Genomic DNA, 21,843 nt, shown 5'->3' on the forward strand with positions numbered 1-21,843 from the left:
GTTTCATGAAATACAGACATATGGAAAATGTAGCTCATAACAATGAGATATGGTACATATCATACACTTTCATGTACCTACAGAACATTCAGAGGAGAAATCTGAACTTCTTGTAGGAGTACATAACCTTCTAATTTTCAATCATACTGTATATTCGTCAATAATACTCCATTATCATGTTTCCTCATCTCTTTTTCTAGCCTCAGCATGAAGTCAGGCTCCCATAATCAGTGGAGTTCAGTTTTGCTACTTATGCTGTATTGTATTGGTATTAAAATGTAAGTACACTGTACAGGCTATTCAAAATTCAAATTTCCATAACACACTAAGAAAGACAAAAAACACTGTCCTCTTTGGGATGATTTGGTATTCAAAGCAGCAGTTAGGTAATTTATGACTTGATGATACTGTATGGTATCAGGAAAACCAGCTATAAAAATGAAATAAGATAAACACATTATTGAATGAATAGGTAAATAGACAAGAAATATGAGAAATTAAAATTGGTATTCAATGAGTATATTGCACAATGTAATATGAATTAACTACTTCAGTTGGCTTCTTTATTGCTAATATTTTGTTTCTAAGGTCTCAATTCATTTTCATCTAACTCTTGCCTATCAAAAAAAAAAAAAAAAATAGATGTCTTTATTACAATTATTGTGAAGTAAAAACATATGCTTTGCATAATTCTAAGGTATACAGTAGTGGCTTACCAGGAGACTTGAAGGGCTCTGAACTACAACAACATTGCGATCTCCTCGCTTGTTTTCTTGCTCACTCAGCGGTCGCACCCTGGAAGGGAGAGGGGAGGGACAGGACAAAAGAACACATCATACACTTAGCAGTACATTTCTACCCAGAAGGTTTATTCTCATTAAGCTAAGATGTACAACTACACGTTAATAATAACATCATCGCCTGTCTCACACATGCCTACATGAATGCTGACCTGATGCAAAAGACTGATGGAAATACAACATACAAGTAAACATTCTAGACATTTCAATTGCCCCATAAAAACAATCCTGTGCATACACATTATTGACAGGTTTCAAAGTACATGTATCACACACATATTTTGAATGCTCACAGTTTTATGTTTTGTTTTTTTGTTTTTTTCTTGGATGTGCTTATTCATGTAGTACATGTCTGAGTGAAAACTGGCAGACATGATAGCAAACTGCACACAAAGTACATGTTGGACTTCTTGCATGTCTTATTTACTGCTTTCATGAAGCTAGGGGAATAAAAAACTCAGCATATTTGAGAGCCTGTGAAGCCTCAAACAGTCCATCCTGATTAAAAGAGGCAATTTGTGACCTGCAGCAGCAATTACTAAGGCATTATAATCCACATTACTCCAGAATAATGACTACAATCTGACTGAGCTCCTCAAACATTAGACCGTACGTATATCATTCATGAGGTAAATCGGCTCAAGTATTTACAGATCCGCACACCCAAGGCATTGGGGGGCGGGGTATTAAAGGAAAAAGATATGAGCAATGATCATTAGGAGTTGCGTGACGAATCGTGGAAGATGGCTAAATTGAAGCACAAGAATTGGCTAAAAAGAGCGCCAGGTGGTTTCTATCACTTGGATCTCTATAGCTGTACCCAGATACCATAGAGTAGATGATCAATCAACCTTCATGGAATAAAGAGGCAGGTGACTGAATGAAGCATGCCTGTTCCATTAGACTGTAGCCAGAGACAATCATACACTTACAAAACAAACAGATGAATATTACATGAATAAACCTAAACATAGAGATCAAGAAAAACATGCACACACGTAACAAGTGTAAGTGGCATGTGTATACATACATGTACATGTACATGTACATATTCACATGCACACAAACAAACACAAACACACACACACACAATGCACATACAGGATGCACATATAGGGCAAAAAGAGAAGAAATACCCAGTTTGATTAAAAGAAAAGATTGAAAAGGATATTGCCAGAGGAGATATGGTATACAGAAGCCATTTTAAGGCAGCAATAGGAAACATGACAACCGACAGATTGCTTTCATGGGGAAGGGGTTGCAACATTCTCCACTTTTACATCAGATCTGTATGGAATCTTAAGTGGGCACTTAATGCAAGCAAGCAGTAGTTCCGTTAACAGAGAAATGCTCAGGGTAAAAAGAAAAAAGCACATAAAAACTTGCAACAGCCAAGATCCTTGACACAGAGTTTATGGATTATGATTTATATTTTATATTCAGGGTTTACTATAAATACAGAAGAGCCCGTATCTCATACAAAATGACACAGATCGCTGCATTTCTATTAGTGAGAAAATTTTAGCATGTCTCGGATGGAATGCGAGCATCTATAATACCTGTACCTAATAGGTGGTCACCACTGTGGCTTTAAAGTTTTCTGGGGGAAATGTGTCTTTACAAGCATCACTCTGAATGAAATTCTTGTAATTCAATGAACAGACTGATCGGGAAGGTTTATAGAGAGGAATGGGACAAAGATCGAAAAATTGAGGACAGTTAGACTGTCAGTAATTCATGATGAATGAGAGGCACAGCTTGAACACATGGTACCCAAAGGATGTACATTGTACAGGTATACAAAAAGAATGACTGACAGTCAGCCTAACAATGACCTGTCTAATTTCACTCAAACTCTTTCGTTGGGTGCTGCCATGTATTTTTGTTAATTTATTTATCTATTTAGCCTCAAATAAATCTTTCTAATACTCTCTCAAACACTATCTTGGGGTATCAAATTTTACTTATCTGGTCATACCTAGTGAGGGATATGATTGTACTTCTTTGTACTAAAACCATTTTGTTCATTCTTGTATCTCTCTGATAACACTGCACACATGATCATAATCAAGAACACCTGAAGTCAACATAACAGAAAAGACTGCATCCACATTCAGACTACATAGGAACACAGTACTTGTGCAAAACAAACAAACAAACAAACAAACAAACACTGCAATGAGGAGTGAAAAGCAATAACCCACCTGATGACCACGTTGACGTTTGCACTGCCTCCATCTTCAATCTCACCATCATCCAGCTGGGAATCTGAGGCTGATACCAGTGTACTCCTGTCCATGTGGAAGATAGCATTTGAAACATACAAGGAGAAAGCATAAAGAGAGACGATAAAATTCTGCTTTCTTTGTGTATGCATGTCACTGAAAGAGTGGAGAGGATGATGAACAGTCAAGTTTACAGCCATGAAATTATTTCCTTAACCAGCACATGGCTGTACAAATATTCCTGTTCAGCATTAGCAATATTATATGAACCATACTTGTATACAAGTACACATTTCCTCTACTACGACTGTACCTCCATCCCAACTGTTTGTAACATGTTACATGCTTTAATTTTATCACACTTTATTTACTTGCAATTTACAAGACATTGTTCATCACTGATATGGTGAAAGCTGTTCAGTAAATTACACAGTGTCAAACAGCTGACACAACCATGTTTAAACCACCATACTGCTGGCATTTTGTTGGTTTTAAAGTGGACCGGTGGAAGTGGGCCGTTTTATACCAAGGAGATGGGAATTTACCATCTCTCTGGTTTACGCAAATACAATTTTTCATAACTGGATACCTCATCATAAAACTTTTATGAGCCAAATTTAACCTTTAGGTTAATAGTATAAACTGCAACAATTCTAAGCAATATTCCATACATTGTATGTTCAGGGTGCTTTCTGCAATCAAGAAAACCCACCATCATTGTCTTTCTCAAATTACAATGTTCCATCTCTCTAAACATTTCTAGATTTTCATAAGGCCCACATGAAATGTCTTTTAATGATTCCCTACTTTCATGACACTGCATTTGCATGTGAAGGAATGTGAAATGATGGTCCTAAAAGTAATTTCCTCTCAGACATCTGTATACGTACATATTGTATGTATGTTGAACATACAGCATAAAGACCATTAATAGGTCGTACTGGCATGATCACAATTCACTGAAAGTCTACTTTGACTGTGAGTGCAAGCATGCCTTTCAGCTGAACAAGGAAGAGATTATAAAACTAGCAAACAAGATCCTTCAGCAACACTTGCATATCTAAAGAGCTCTCTTCAAAAGTTAAGTGTCGATACAGGGAGGTGGGAATCCCATCTCCCTGGTCAATACCAGTCTGTACCTGACGTAAAGGAGCAAAAAATAAAAAATAGATAAATAAAAAAAAATCTACTGTGCACAGTGACCTCCTGAATTTTAAGGTCTTGAAAATTGATTTCATAAAAGGTGTTTGTAACATTGTTTACATTCCTTTTATTTTACCAAATTTTTATCTGAGCAATCAGCGCTATCACTCTTGACCTTTAGAATGCACAGTCAATACAACGTCTTCTTGTCGAGGCGTCGATTACAGCCACAGGGCAAACATGAGACGTGGTTTTTAATTTCACCCGCCTCGATTATCATGCTACCTATCTCACAAAAAGCACAATGCAGCAAAAGAAGGTATCATTATACATGAAGTGGAGCAGAATCTGGTAAACAAGCCTTTCTTGCAACAACCATGTGTTGGGCCTTGGCTCGTCCATACTAGATTAGGAGACTCACAGGCTCCTAACCCTCTCCTTTCCTAGTCTTCCTTTGTGGAGCAAAGTACTATGGCTTCCTCTTGTACAGTGTAAATGATGAAACCCAACCAAAGTTCTATTGACACACTATTTGCCCGCATCCATATCAAAGGTAACACCTAATGAAATATACGCTGTTTAAACGGATTGATCAAGCTGATGAAACCCCTGAAGAGGCACTTGAAAGCATTCCCATAACACCCCCTTGTACATGTATGTAAATCTCTTTTAATATGTTCCCTATTCTATGCTCTCAAGATTACTGCACATTGTAAACTTAAACATCTGATTTTTTTTTTCGGTTATCTAAATCAGAACACACACAATAGCCTTGTAATGGAAAATATTTCCCTTGAGTACAACCACTGAAATTTGTTCATCACAACTATGATACAAAACAAAGAAAGAAAGAAATGATTGCCTTATGAAATGTACATCTCCCTTCAAAATATTCACATTACATTGCATTGCATACTCTTAGTCTTACACAATTTATAAAGCTTTGCTGCCCATATGATTAAGAAAAACTACCAGAACACAATTTGTTTTTCTTTTGCCTACATTTGTAAGTTGCTATTTTCTCCATTAATGTTAGATGCAAATACAAAATTGAAGACACCACCTTTATGTTTCTTCCTTTGAAATAGAATACCTTTACTGCAAGTACAAATGTACACATACACTCTGTATGTTAAGTGCTTTCTCCAAGTTTCTTGAGCTAAACATAAATCAATTGAATGACACAAACATTAGCAGTATCATAATGAATTTCACTACAGATTTATGGAAGATGGACAGCATTAGATTTAAGGTTGCTAAGCACTTGATTTTTCAATTGGGTGCACTTCTTACAGGAAATCAAGATTGCAGCTTTCGAGCATGTATTGTCGGCGAAGTTGTCTCTGGCTTTGTAACATCCCTTGGGTTGGTTTAATTGAGCAATTTTAAAATTGAGTTCCAAGTGGGATTAACTGCTGTATACACAGGTCGGTATTGAGAAGGATCCATAGCTTCTTCTTTTTTTCCTAACAGCTATGTTGCTATTTTTGGGACAGTGATGTTTTTATGTACACACAGGCTGGGGACTGTATTATTTAAATACAATGCCCCCATCCCCCAGTAATCAGCTTTGTAGTAAATTGTACTTCATGGGGTTTGACCTAACTGCTAAGAGAATGACCTTTTGTCTGTAGGACCTAGATCTGTTTCTACACTGTAGAGGTTTAATTGCGCTATATGGAAGATCAGTTTCCCATGAGCATGGAGAAATCTACAACTGACGTTCCCGTATCAGAGCAGACATGGGATAGGGAACCCTAATCCCAATGGCTGTCACTGGGATAGTGTTTTATAGAATTATATTTTGTCTAGACACAGCTCGGTCATTGTAGGATTGGTGACCAGAAGCTTTGGGGTCTTTTCTCGTTCTGAAATCACACTGTCACTATGGTCACAGGCACAGGCTTTTAGTTTTCTCCATTCGCTGTGGCATGACCCATGCTCTCCAGTAGTTTTGAAAATGTCTGGACTGTAGTAGTGTAACATGTTAGGAAAGTTGATGGTACTTCCCTGGTAGGTAGCCACGCTTATTTAACTGTTACTGTCTTTAAAAAAAATGGCAAGTTCTACAACAGTGGATTTGTGCTATTTTCTACAATAGTACAAAGGCATGCAGTCTAGAGTATCATTATAAATTTCTACATTGCAACAAAACACATTCTTATAATCTTACGGATTTCTATACTAAAGTTGCACTGGGCCTGGTGCTCTAGATAGTATAGTACGGTACTAGTACATTACTAGTAGTAGAAAGTATACTCCACTCACTATTCTCTCACTCTCAGAACTTTCTTCTCCAAATCTAACCTGTACCTACACCGTAGCCGGCGTAGGACCTAACAGCTAGAACGCGTTACTACCATATCCGTATTTAAAATCTACTTTCTGACTTTGTGGAAACCGGTGATGTGTTGTTTTGACTTGATGAGGCTTACCGACTGGATTGATGAGATAATCCCGAAAAGCTTTGATATCTCGAATTAAATGAACCTTTCTTCTCATTTCCAGACGGGGTGTCAACAGGGGTGATGAAGCTACTATCAGAACCCGGCGAATCGTCATAATCAAAATCGTCGAAATTTAACGTGTTGAGATCCATCGCTGCGGCACTGTCGTCTGGCATGTCCCACACGCACAAAAACACAACTCAATCTAGTGAGAAGAATCCGTGTGTCTTGCTATGTATTTGTTGGAGTTTACATCCATCGAGTTGGCGGAGAGGATAACCAGTGCCAGTGCAGTGCCCATAACTTATTGGGATTCACAAAACTTTTCAATTAGCAAACATGAAACTCCTCCTCAATCGCATTTACACTTGTTACGTTCACTGTCGTAGGCTGGCCGTCGTCCGAGACCGACCGACCGCGTACCGATACCGCGATATTACTGCCGATGGAATCTTTTTGTGTGATATTTTCCGATCACTCACACACACTGTACATACACACGTTACACGAACATAGGATCTAGGATGGGCAGGGGTCCTCTTTTTATCTACGCGTTGCTATGCACGCTGTCTACGCTGCGCTGCACACATTACGGGAGAAGTAGGGGTCCGCAGATTCGCACGGCAGTACACTAACTTTTCGTCATGGGGCCCGGCGGGCAAGGCGGCGGGCCGGTCGGTGATGACTGTGTGCATGTAAATGTTCCGCTTGGCATAGTGATGAGCCCTCCAAAACCTTCAAAGATAATAGGCCATTGTTGCTTCGACGTCTTATCCCTTTTTATGGGTAAATCGATTAAGAATTTACAGGGGGTGCCGCCACCTGTAATACGCTATAAGAACGACACAAGCTCCTGCTTTGACGCACAACAGTTTTGAGCCTCTGAGTTTGAGGGAGGCTATCTGTTTCTTCGCTCTTGCAATAACAGAGACAATAACTGTTGCTCCGCTTTAATTTTAGGCAATAAGGGATTAACCATGAACTCGTTGTCTCATCTTATTCATTGGAGAGCTTTGCATTCACGCTAATACTTCATATAAAAGGCCAAAAGATTAACTCTATCACTGAGAGACAGTTCATGTTTTATGTGCGCCTGAGTAACAACAAAAATGAAAATATTACAGGAATTCCAATGTTGCTATCAGCTCATTTATTTTCATCACTTGACGCTACTGAAAAATGTGCAACGGTTGTTCCATTCAATGGAAAAATTAAGGGGATTGATATTCTTGAGAATTTATTAAATGTGACAGATTCTGCTGAGGTCATAAAGCCCGGTTAAATGAATCTTGTCGCACGCTTAGTATCCCAGATTGGATGAAATATCAATAATGACACTAACTTAAATCATACATTCCACCAAATTTTTTTAATTTTAACAGAAAACAAGGATTAGTGGTAGAAGACTTGACCGTGTAACAAGAATTCTTTAATTCTTGTGGCACTGAAACGGGCTTACCCACTCTCAACGTTTCGGCAAGCATGTTCTTACCGCCTTTCAAGAGAAATAAACAAAATTCGAATTACGCTGTGACGTAGGCCTACAAATTGACGACCATTAAAATCAAGGAAATGATGCAGATCTCAAACGATATACGTGTATGTTTATTGTAGCACATTTCCTCGACCGTAACCAGAAGATGCAAAACTTGCATAGCAAATATGAACTGTGTTTATGTCCAAGAGGGAGAGAGAGAGAAGAAATATCGGACATTGCGTCTGAGTGACACGGCTGTTCTGACGGGTGAGGTGACATTGGAAGCAATGAATAGACCCAAATAGATAGAGATAGATAGATAGATAGATAGATAGATAGATAGATAGATAATAGATAGATAGATAGAAAGATAGATAGATAGATAGATAGATAGATAGATAGATAGAGACAGACAGACAGACAGACACGGACAGACAGATGAATGAATGGATGATAAATAGATAAATGAATAAACCACCTTTCATGGAACTGGATGCATGTATCAATCTATAGTGTATAGAAGCTCTTATCACTCCAAGATGACTCACTGGAGGATCCATTGATATAACACTCATAATTATAGCAAAGGCCCAAATCTTTCATCTATTATCGCATTCATCAAGTATGTATAGTTACAATCATATTAATATGAGCTCATCAGACTACTTTAAACTGCAATTAATAATATTGACGCAACACAGTTATAGCGGCCATTATACTGAGCATTCACGAAGAAAGTAGACACTTATGTTTCTCTTTTAAAGAGAACAGAGCCCCTTGCATCTATCCAACCATACAATGTCATCAGCAACTGACATTCAGCATTTTAGATAGACTACATTATAGCCTGCGTGAAATACACGTCTGCTCAAATTACTCCCCACGCACTTAGCAGTGGGCGGTGACGGACACTGGACAGGTTCCCCTTGTCTTTTTGATCAAGATAACCTTTACTGATACGACTCTCAACTTTTACAGTTCAAATGCGGCATATGAAAGTTACACCTGGGTGAACATAGGAGTATGATGCATGCAAGTAAACAGGATGATATGTATAGTTCTGTTTGTTTGTGTATTTGTTTGTTTGTTTGTTTGTTTGTTTGTTTGTTTGTTTGTTTGTTTGTTTTAGTTCTGATAGAGGATTTTAAAAAGATATGAACTATACATTTTCTTTTTAGAGTTTAATACGATAAAGATGTTAAACGAACAAGGCAATTATTGTATTATACTTGTATTTGGCATAGAGATATAAGATCATTCATCAGTTTCTTTTTAATCAGTTCAACTGACATTTTCAATCATAAAATGTTGCAGTTTTTTCAGTAATATAGGACAAGAATTCGTTAAGTTAAGCGAAAGCAACGTATATAATCTGTGAAAGCAAAACGATACTTTCTTAATTAGGATAGGTTATAGATACTATTGCTATAAGATTATTTTCATTGTCAGGTACAGAACAGCAAGGTAGCCTTTATATTCCAGCTGAATGTTTATGCTATATTTTGATGGAGACTCTGTTGAGAAGCTATCGGAATAAGTGAGGTTTAAGGAAAAATGTGAATGGAAGGCCTGTACATTATTATATAGGCCTACTGAGCTGACAGTTATAAAAACAATATTATGTGTCTGTTTAATAAACTCAAATACGTATACACAATCAGCAGATTATACTCTCTGGCATGAAAGACTGACCTTCAAAGCGTTAGTACCGGTTTACCTTGAATTATATTGCTCAAACAAGATGTTTTCCGTTCCGGCTCAGAGAACGTGGCAGCAATAATGAATTGGGGGGGGGGGGGGGTGGGGGGGGGGGGAGGTGCTTATACTAAACATCGCATAATAAGTCAAGATGTGATATAACGTGCACATACAAAAAATTAAGAAACATAAACAGAAGATTTGTCAATTTCTATTGGCATAAAGGTGAGAGATCTTCAAGATCTCATGATAACCATATAAATCAGCAAGGTTGGGTCATAATGATGAAAAATGCAATATGTTTGTTGACACTTAGATCATGGAATCCAAATAATGGTAAAAAAAAAGATACTCACAGTGATAATATTATGATAGTACTTGAAAATCATGATCTTATAATAATTCAAGGATGTAACCTCTTTTAGTGTAATTACACTGCAAAAAGTCCGGTGTTAAATAGTGAACACCGAGCTGGTGTTAAATTTTCGGTGCTCATTTATGGTGTTAAATAACACCTCTGGGTGTCATTTCCAAATTCTAAACTGTTTTTTGAAGAGTTACTTAGTATTGAAACTGCACTTCTTGTTGATTTTTAATTTAAACAAGACGATCAAGAATTTTACATTAAAATACTAGATTTTTTAAAAAATGTGAAAATAAATTTACACCAAAGTAACACCAGCTGGTGTGGTCTCTTATTGAAGCTGGACGGGTGTTAAACCATTGATATTAACACCAACAAATATCAAATCAACACCATGTGGTGTCATTTTTGAATTCACACCAGTACAGTGTCAAAATAACACCAGGTACAGTGTCAAATTAACACCACGAAGTGTCAGGTGAACACTTTTCAACACCATCACAGTGCATTTTTAACACCTGTGGGTGTGGTCCTTTATTGAAGTTTGATCGGTGTTAGATTTAACACCCGTGGTGTTAAATCTAACACCGATGTCTTTACAGTGTAGCAGCAAGCATTATACTCTCCCAGCTACTAGGCCTAATGCAGCATGCATAATCTGATCTATAAAGCTTTTATTGGTCATCAGAGGGGCCATTGAGGATGAGAAATAACTTGTCAAGCTAGGATGTCATACAGTCAATCCTGTCTATAGCGGTCACTCAAAGAAGACGAAAAGATGATTTTTTTTTTTTTTTTTTTTTAGACAGGTTGCCGTTATAGACAAAGTCTTTAAAATGGCTTTTTCTCTCAAGGGAATTTCTTTTTGAAGTGCCCGAAACGGCAGATGGCCCCTGTAGACAGGTGGCCGCTATGGCAAGTTATGACTGGACATCGTTCAGATGATAGGGATTCGAACCTATTTCCCATATAAAATTCTACTGCACCAGCACTATCATGGCTCCCACACGAACTGATAATTATATTACAATCAAACCTGCCCTGGCGGCCACCTGTCTACAGCGGCCACCTACCTTGTGTGGCCACTGAACACAAAAGAAAAAATCCCCTCGACAGAAAAGTCATGCTTAAAGACCCTGTCTATAGCGACCGCCTGTCAACGGTCATATTTCGTCTCACTTGGGTGTCCGCTATGCTAGACAATCCCATGTTTGACAGTATTTTAGTCTTCTTGCAACATCACAGATTTAGTTGTTGTAATCTTTTATACCAGCTACTAAAATGATACATAATCTCTTATTATTATATAATGCGTTTAAATGTTTCATTCTAGATACGTGATTTAATTTTCGGGGGCCTATCAAGTAATACAGCTGCGCTTTTGGTATAGTAGGTTCTCTCACTTTGGTTCTTATTGTACAATTTACTTATTGCCCAATCGTTGCAAATGTGGTAATGTTATGGTATTATATACGTTTCGATTATTTTTGTATAGTAATATTCATTGTAATATAGCTATGTTTTGTTTCTTTGTTTTTTTGTGAACACAACGTGGAAATAGATTTTAATCAATCAATCAAACACACAGTAGCAGATGTACATGCATTACATTTGGGAAAGGGGGGTTATGCTTTGTGACGTCAAAAACGGTATTAGGCAGTGCTACACCTTGGAATTATTCCTTCACGTATGCATGAACGCCAATTATTAACAAGGGCAATATTACTGACGACTTCCTGGAAAAGAGGTTGTTCCCATTTAACAATTAGGCCGCTACGCTACAGGTGGGCTCTCAGAAATTACAGCCTGAGAAATAGAATGACCAATATAACACATCGAGAAACAGAGAAGGGGGAGGCTTTCACAACATGTTCATCTTTCTCGTGAATTGCGAGGGAATTGACGTACATTTCAGTCAAGTTCTCCAATGATTACATCTTAATAAGGGAGTGCAATAAAATCAAGGCCATGTCTGTATATATTTACTTAATCAGACCAATAAAGTATCATTATACTTGATGGCCGAAGCGATGGGCACCAGGGTGTTTTTTTTTCTACCTCAGTTGCTTTGAATCTACGACGGTCGAATTTCCAGAGGGTATTAATGAAACTGTGTAATTGCACGCGATGTCTAGGTGTGATTGATGGTGTTTCCAGAAAATTTTGACCATTTTTTAATACAGAAAACTGCCAGTCTCTGAGGTACAAATCAACGCTAGATTCAGGGCTTTTTGTTTTGTTTGTTTGTTTGACTCCGGTAATTATACGCCCCCACAATCACGTCATGTTTCCAGCCAGATATCTCATTGTTTTTAACCGTTTCTGCCCATTTTGAGTCATAATATACATAAAGACGTCAAACCAGGGAGGTGAGACACCTCCCTGGTCAAACACACATGCACGCTAAAAAAACGATATTACTCTTTCTCCCTCTTATAATACTCACTCGAATCTAATTCTCGATTTTCCTTGCAACTTTAACTGCAATCTATAACATGCTCATTCTGGTGTCACTTACTTGATATAGCACAACGTAACGGTTATACATAATTTAAACTGAAGAATTACAATGTGACGAAAATAATACGAGTGTATATTCTGTACAGTGAAATTATGATGTTGATGACGTTTCGATATAAATAGCAGCAGTTGTTTTTTATTTCCATTTTCCATCAGAAAATAAACCCAACAGCGAAAATGAAGAAGCACGTGCCTTCACACTAGAATACATGACGTGATGAATATAGTATATTGTACAATGAATATAAATTCGTGTGTATTATCGATTTTTTCCACCTCCTTGACTTTTCATAGTGTTGTCAATGAATGCACAGGGGGTCTATATTTTGAATGAACCCTTCACAGTTAGATGGTTCCTGTCATTATTTGCAAACGTGTTCGTCAGCGCGTGTCACGCTTAATGCAGTGTGTCGCCAGCGAATAGGATGTGATGACCTTGGTTTGATGTATTATTATCATAGCTGTGTCGTTGAAGTTGCTTTTTACAATTTCCGATGGGGGTGGGGTCAAAGGAGGGGGAGAAGGCCGCCCTCCCGATCAGCTAATTATTGCAGTCATCATCAATGCAGAACTGTGCGAAAAACACAAAACCAGCATTCTGTATACAGACATAGGGGTGTACAAAACTCAGTCCTTACGTATACCAAGGTTAAATATATCATTACAGCTCGTTATTCCGAATGTTCGTTATTCCGAAGGCTCTTGAGTCCGAAGATTCGTTATTCCGAAGGTTCGTTATTCCGAATTTCATTTTAGGATTAACGAATCTCAGGAATAACGAACCTTCGGAATAACGAAACAAATGTTCGGATTAACGAACCTCTAGGTATAGGGAATTTGTGTGTTTCGGATTAACGAACCTTCGGAATAACGAACCTTCGGAATAGCGAACCTTAATAACGAACAGCACCCAGGTTAGATATAGTGTATATCATTGTTTTCTATAAGTGCATGGAGAGCGGGGGTAAATGATATGAGAGATTGAAAATTCACAAAATCAATGAGAGAATTGGTGTCTCCGTAACAAATTTGATTGTTAACTTCGACTTTCCAGCGATAAAAGTAACAACACAGCACGTATGATTAAGACTTGACATATACAACTTTATAACACTATGATGTAATGAGTAAAAATAGATCCACATTTATAGTATAGTTACAGAGCTCAGAAAGTAAGTAGAGAAACGTATAATAGTTGGCGTTTTAATTAAAGAAATGTAATGTTTTGTATAATGTCACAAAGAAAGTTGTGTTATTCATGGGGGAATGGTTGGAGCAAGTAGTAGAAAAAAGCAGGGGAAAAGCAAAGCTTCTTGTAAGTATGAGTGTGTGGTATAAGGTCCTTTAATTCTATTGATAAAATGCCATGCATGTAGACAGAACCTTCTCTTTTAGGCCGGTGTTTTCGATTGAAAGACGGACGGGGGGGGGGGGAGATCCACGGTAAAAGCTGCTGAACATAATAATGTAAAGCACCATCCATGAAGAAATTATTTGAATACCGGTAATGAAATAATAATAAACATTGTAACAGCAAATCCATCTTGTTTTGTTTTGTTTATTTTTTTTCATTGATTTAAGCCACTTTCCGAGGATCGTATTCCAAAGTGGCACCTTTGTAGGCATTTGCAGAAGAAACAAAAACCCAGCCAGCATTAGTGCTTTTATAGTTCTGAAATGTGAGTTGGGGATAGAAACAACCACCATAAAAATTTGAATCCGTGTAATCGATATAAAGTATTGTTGAATACACAAAATGTGAACAATAGTCGGATAATGAATATGTTTCCAGACTAAACAGTCTACAGTTACGGTTTAATGAGAAAAATACTGATACATGTATCTCCTTAAATTTTAGGCTTTATAGCGAAAAAGAATATATATGGTAATAAGATGTCTTGTGATACAATATATGCCTATACACCATATGCATCAAAATGTGATATCTTGAACATTTAAATCACAGCTCCCAAACTTAAAAGTAAACAGGACCTTTAAACTTAACTTTATAATGACATTTCGTCACAGACACAGACAGGTTAACATAAACACAGACACAATCGCCCCCAAAATACCAGCATTTACGATTACGTGGCTATTTAAAGACGAAAATCACAATAAACTTCATGCAATGGTTCAGATCAATAAAAGTATGATACGGATAAGCTTTTTATCTTCTGAAAGGAGTTGACTTATTCATTGCAGCATTGTGTATTCAGAGTGAGAGACCAACGTGTGTTTGATCGGTCGCACCATGCACTAAAAATTATATTGACGTATACATGGAGAGAAGGTGAGCTTGCGAAACACGGTTAGGCAGTGTTTTGAAAGGAATGATATTAATATCAGCCATTAATTACATAACGACGTGCCATACACGGTCGTGGATAAATCTAACTGTACTGTCGCCTGATGATTCGCGCAGTTGCAATGAATGTGTAATAATGAGTGGGAAGGTCACAGTTCGTTATTCCGAATGAAGGTTCACTACGAAAAATGAAATGGCAAATTCAATATTTTAGATGTTACTCCTCGAACCTTTTTTTGCAAATGTAAAATTCAACAATCAAAGTGTTGGATTTATCATTTCATTCTTTAGCTAAATAGTAAATCCAACAAAACGTTCGAGGAGGGCCATTTCATCTTTCAAAGTATTTGTTAATTCGAAAATGAAAGAAAAATGTTCGTTGCTTCGAAAAAAGGTTCCTTAATCTGAAAAAAAAAAGTTTCGTATACAAATTCCGACAGTTTTTTTTTATTTTATGCACAATCTTTTCATTACCGGATTAACTAACCTTTGGAATGATGAACATCACTCAGTGCAATGGAATGGATGTGTCTAGAGGACTAGGCTCTGCACTCTCAAACAGGAGAGCCAGAATTCGAATCCCCTGGAGTCGTATACGTCTTTGAATAACACAATGCTATGTCCCTCTTTACAGCCCACGTGTGCATCTTACCTTGTAATGCTTAAGCAATGCTAAAGATAAAGCTTTCGAGCTCTGGAAGTGGAAACGAGTCGTGCATTTTGTTTGTGTCGTATTTGGGACGGGGAACAATGTGCAGCGTTTACTCATGGGTATAAAGGAATCTGATTGCAAATCGACTGAATCATAAATAAAGTGTCATTGCCAGCAAAGATATTTCACTCTGTCCTGTTGCTTATCTTGCTCTGTTAATATAGACCTACTTATACCGAACATCATTTCATGGGAATAATGCTGAGTGGAGAGTGTGCCATGTCAAGGAGAAATATGCTACCCCTTTAAGTTCGTATCACATTTCAGTGCTTCTCCTCCTTTAACATCAACATCCGCCATCCCGGCACCTCAATCAATGAAGCGCGTTTCGACAGGTGTTCGGTGAGAAAGGGATCGCCTCAGCCGAGAAGCTCCCCTTTATCTATACCAAGGCTAAAAATACCAGCGCCAACTTTCGCACTTAGATGTGAAACAAGGTTCGCGTGCTGGTAAACGTGAGCTTTAGCCTTCTGCCACAACGAAAGCATGCCCTCTTACATTTTGAATATTTCAGCGAGTCTTTCTATTCTCGCTTTCTCTCTCGTTCTTTCGTCGTCGTCTCTCTCCCCCTTTCTATATTTTCTCTTAATTCTCTCATCTGTTTTAAATATTCCTCTCCCACAGCGCAAAGTCTATTTCCAAATAGGACTGCACGCTTACTGACCAATGAATGATTTGTCCTCCCTTTTTTCTACGGACTTCCTGTATATTTCTCAGTAATATCTATGCAGGTATAGATAAAACATTGGTCTTATCTATCTCTCGATTCTCTCCCTCACTTTATCAGCTTTACCGTTTCCTATTTTCTCTCTGTCTTTGTATCTCTCTTCAAGATGAATTCATTATCAATCATATACTGTAATCTATACACCTTTTTTTCTTGGAGGCAGCTGGCAATTCCTGAAGCTCTATAAAGGGTATCATATTCATTAAACTCCGGTCAAACCGAGTTACATAAGGTTACCATGGTAACGGGACAGCATCATACAATAAGAGCTGGGCCAATGCCGTCTCGTGTTCTTCCAGGGTGCGTTGCTTTTTGTTGTTTGTTTCATTTAACGCGAATACGATATCTATACACTCTCCCCGGCAACACTAACTTGCTTAGTTTATTTCTGCGAGCTCTTTTCACTAAATTTGATAATAACAGCCAAACGACTTAAAATAATTAAATCATTCGTGTAAATTCTTCAATTTTATTTGTTTGGCACATGACACCAATATTATTTTCTTGCCCACTAAGTAAGCTGCGTGAGGAGATGCTGTTTTATCAGTTTTCTTGAAGTCATGTATCCTGAAGTCATCTTGAATCAATATGATTTGGCGGGCATTAACTTGTTGAGAGAAAACGTCGTCACACGAAGCGTTGACACAAAGAAGAAAGAAAAATACAAAGGAAAATGCTGCAATCGAAATGCCTGATACATATTAGAGTGATCGCAACGGCCATAAGATGAAGAACCATTATACTTTACTTGAGATTACTATATAAGGTCAAGAGTTTTCCTGTCGTATTTACCGGTTAGCTTACTATTCAAAGTTACGGGAGAATGGAAATGAGAGTTTAGAAGACGAGTCAGGGTTAAGGTTCGGGTTCTTTTCGAACCAATTTTCGAATCTCCATATTAAACTTGATAAGAAGATCACGCATGCGCAGAAAAACAATGTATGTGCGTCTCTATGAGATAGCAGGAGGCAGCAGGAGGTTAATTAGAATAGATGTAGGCCTTGTTAAAAGAATCTCATTACTTAAACCTATAAGATTTCACTACAGTATAGATGATGTTTAGTGACATAACGTGCATATTATTATCTTAAATACGATAAGATGTTGTTTCTGAAAACAAGAAAGCGAGCAATAATGAGAGGATTGCCAGGAACACCATATAAATGCATTTCTATAATACATGAGGAAGCTAATAATGCGGCGTAACATTAAGAAGCGTAGACTTGATGAAACGATTAGATCATTTGTTCACATTAATGACGTAGCAGAATTGCAGACTATACTGATGAATAAGGCAGTGCGATTAGTCTGTTCAAATGAATTATCACACAACTCCCTGTTCTTTTCACGTATACATTATAACGGGAGTAGACGAAAATTGAATTCTACTGCATGACGGAGCCGAAGAACCAGAATAATGTAGAAAGCCTTGTGGCTGTCTCGTCTAAATTACAGCGGGCAGGTGCGTGATTTTCTTGCCCTGCTCAACTCGTCCGGCATATTCGACGAGAGCTGAAGTTCTCGAATACTAATGACCTCTTGCTTGGGGGGGGGGGGGGGGGGGTTAAGCTTGTGCACCTCTCTCCCTCTATACAAACACACAACACACACTATACACACATAGAATTTTGCCTTTAAAAAAAACTTAAACAAAGATTGAAGATCTGAATATAACAAAGACCCAAGTCCATTAGAGAGAATCCTTCGAAAATACAAAATAACAGCAAGAACGAAAGTCGTTTTTTTTTACATTTCAGTTGTGCGTATGGTATGATACAGATCGAAATACAAAACAGTAATTTAATTCATTATCTTTATGTACATTTTTACTTGCGCAAAGGGTCTCAAAAGGTAAAAGCCAAATTTGGACTAAGGCCGTTTTATTCAGGGTATTCATGTGAAAATCCCACTAAAACCAAGATCTGTCTTTAAGTCCTTTGTATAAATGCCTCCAACTATGGGGGGAGCGAGTATCCATTCACTTTAACTTATACAGGGCTGGCGGAACGTTCAAGTGAGGGGCCTACTTATAGTAATTAGCACAGTCCGACCAATTGGTGAGATTAACCAATGGCCTTAACAGTGGGAGTCCTTGTTCTGCGACTACAATACATCCAACTATACGGAGAAGATTATTTAGGTTAATTGATTTGGGTTTGGGTGTGTAATTTTACACTAATAGGCATATACACACAATGAAATTCGTTGAACTTTCTCGGCAGGGAGTCGTATTGTGTGTGCATGAGATCCATTCCACATCAGTCTTCTTAATAAGCATTAATTTTTGTTACTATGTTTTTGTTTTTTCAGTGCAATATCAGTCAGTGGTTTTCAATTTAAAACGTCTAATAGTAGAGGTATGAGAGGGCTATACGCAAAGCATTTTCATCAAATGGTATATTTTGCTACCGCAAACACACAGAAGCATAGGGGGTTAGCGATTAAGGGTATCGTTGATATTTGAGACAACTATTTTATGAAATAATGTATGAAATGCGAGTTGTTGTTTTTTAGGAAGAAGATTGATAACTCTTAATATGATTTCCAGCATCTCGCAGAGGTAAAGAAAACACAAGTCTGAATGACTGAAAGATTACCAGAAACGTGAATGTGTGAATACATTGAACAATATCATTGTAAATACAACATAAGAGTTTAGGGCCCAACTGCACTGTGTACGGAATACAAATTGCGAGAAAAGGTTCTCTATGTTTAGCTCAGTGTCTGATAGCCCCCGGGGTAATATTCACTGCACATGACTGAGAAATGCCATGAATATTCACGCTTTGTGAATTGTAAACGGAGTGCTATCGATTTATTGTGCGGCATGTTCATTGTCCAAAAAACTTAATGTCCCTTGTACAAATTGACACAGGGCTATTATTCAAAACGCAGTCGTGCCCGAGGTATTGTGATACGTATCGATTGACATTAGGTGTTTAGATTGAGGCGATTGAAGTTGTTCTTTAATCATTGTTACGGTTTTTCCATTTTGATTGATGAGAGTTTGATTTACGATGAGATATTTATAGGTTCCCAAAATGCATAGAGATGCTTGAGCGAAGCTCTGCCAAAATATATTATGTTAGCAGTATTTTTAGGGGAAGACCCTGCAATTAATCAGCACAGACACTCTTTACTTTGGATCGAGTTGGTTTTTGTATAAAATGGCGGTATTCCCTGAACTTGTAAAATGGCAGCCGACACGAATTACCGAACCGATGACCAAGGAAGGAGAACGGTGGTCAGTATTGAAGTAAGAATTTAAGAGGCTGATTGAAGTACTCGTTGAATAGTAACACTTCTAAAACGTTTTCACCGCAAGTATATCACTCTTGCCAAATGCTTGCGTGAGCACTTCATAATATTTACACATTCGTGTTCACTCTCTATTTCTCTAGATTATTTTGCTAAAAATGTTCATTCCAGAGAGAACTCATGACATTTTGCTGGATTCTAAATAACATTAAGAACAAAGTCTGTTTTTATGAATGTGTGATCTACATCTACAAATCTACTTACCTACTTTACGTTAAATGCGATTGTTTTCTTTTCTATTTTTATTCAGCTTTTAACAGACCAAGTTTCATTCTTTATTTTTTCTTCCTTCTTATGAAACTTACCTTTCAAGGTGGCAACAGCAATCTGTGAAAGTTTGTGATGATTCGAAATTAGTCGAGGTATCACTGAAAGTTTTAGTGAGCTCTTTTGAAGGAGAGTCTTTACGGTTCTAATTACAGAGAGGAAATAATTACTTTTCTTTTCACGTTTCTATTATTAACTGAATATAGATTTTCACTCACCATGAACCTCGGCTGCTTCTTCTTTCCATACCCGAGTCGGTCGTAGGCCCGGGTCCCATGCCGAAACTGCCGTTGCCGTCTTCCAACCACAAGCTATTGACGGGCTCGCTGTGTCGTCTGCTGCCTGGAAGGCCGGAAAAATCCTCGGTCAGCGGCGAAAGCGCGACGGAATCGTCCGAAATCTGCGAAGATGAGGAATGGTGGTGATGCTCCGATTCCGCGTCCCGAGCCGGAAGGAATGCGAGAAGATGGGAAGAGGAGAGCGTAGCGTTCGCAGCCGAGGCGGAGCTGAGCGAGAGAGCGCGCGGTCGTCTGGCGTGCGCGTCTGATGTTGCGCCATTTTGATCGGGCAGGTGCTGGATCAAGGCGTTTGTTGTGTCGTCTGCTTCGGCGGGCTCGGAGCGTTTGTTACTGTCCTTCTGTGACGTCATCGCTCTGTTCGGTTTGATCTGCATCATGTGGAGCAAAACGTTTAACGCATCCTGAAACGAACTACTATAAAGTTACACTGATGTTAACAGTGATTATAAACACTAGAAACACCGGCTAGCATAACATTGATTAATTATAATCATTACACATTGAATTGTAAATTGATTCATGTTCGGCCTAATCGACAGAAGCAAAAAGCCCAGAGCGATTTGGCCTTTGTCTTGCTCTGATCATCGTCTGCTTATTAATCAACGTTGTGACCTTTTAAAAACGAATGCCAAAAACAGTTCCCAATTGTCGCTAAAATCAATAACACAACTGTTAACAATTAACAGCCTTTGTGTCACTATAGTCTTGTGGAACAAAAAGGTCGCCTCCAGTAATTTCCTCATTCACTAGAACGATAACAGACAAAAAAAAAAGTTATTTAGGTCAATGATACTACAAGTTTGTGTTCGAATGTATACACTGAATTTTTAAAAAAAAATCTGCGGTATACGTAAAGTATTAATTCCTCCTTTTTTTACCATCAGCTCCACGACCAATCAAGCTAGGCAATGAATTAATTTTGTTCGTCTTTTCGCAGAAACACTATATGAAATAATGTTATATGAATTCCAATAATGTTCCCTTATCATTGAGATATAGATCTTCGCGCATACAAAGCAAAGAGACTTTACCAATACATTGCCCTCAATTTGATTGACACAATGTAGCTGGTGAATACGGAAATGGAAATTCTCAACCGGTTTTCTTGAAATCTATTAAGATTTGATCGCATGTATTCCTATGGCCTCTGTTCCACTGATTCTTTGATAAAGGCCTGCAACAATAATTATAAGTAAAAGCGTTGAAATTTTTGAGTAGCAATAAGGAAACACCCTACAAGCTTTGCTTTTTAGTGGGACCCTCCATTTCCATTCCAATCCTTGTATTATGCATCGATCAATGTCGATATGTACCTTAGAAAATGAGTTTATGTTGTTACTCGTGATCACATGTATGTCTAACGTTTTCTTTGAAATTGATGCAAATGTGTTCTGTTAATGCATTGTATATAATTTTCCCTGTTTATTCAATGGAAATGAAAATAGATTTGCATATCAAGCCCCCAGCAATAATCATGAATGACACATGAATGAACAACGTTCGATTGTTGTAAAGTCATACATCGTTGCGGAGAACTC

General features: G+C 37.9%; 1 protein-coding gene across 1 annotated transcript in view; it reads right to left on the minus strand.

Annotated features, from left to right (window-relative positions):
• LOC139735769 (uncharacterized) overlaps positions 1-20,682 on the minus strand; it is a 38,577-nt gene extending 17,895 nt beyond the window's left edge. The window contains exons 1-3 of the mRNA XM_071646519.1: positions 20,225-20,682; positions 3,005-3,091; positions 717-795 (exon numbers count right to left, since the gene is read on the minus strand). Coding sequence (XP_071502620.1) covers positions 717-795; positions 3,005-3,091; positions 20,225-20,682 — 624 coding nt within the window. The remainder of the gene's footprint in view (positions 1-716; positions 796-3,004; positions 3,092-20,224) is intronic.
• Between the last annotated feature and the right edge of the window lie 1,161 nt (positions 20,683-21,843).

This window comes from Diadema antillarum, unplaced genomic scaffold (genome assembly GCF_040938485.1).
Source record: "Diadema antillarum isolate AM-2024a unplaced genomic scaffold, OU_Dant_1.0 seq00000597_RagTag, whole genome shotgun sequence".
Classification (NCBI taxonomy): Eukaryota; Metazoa; Echinodermata; class Echinoidea; order Diadematoida; family Diadematidae; genus Diadema; species Diadema antillarum.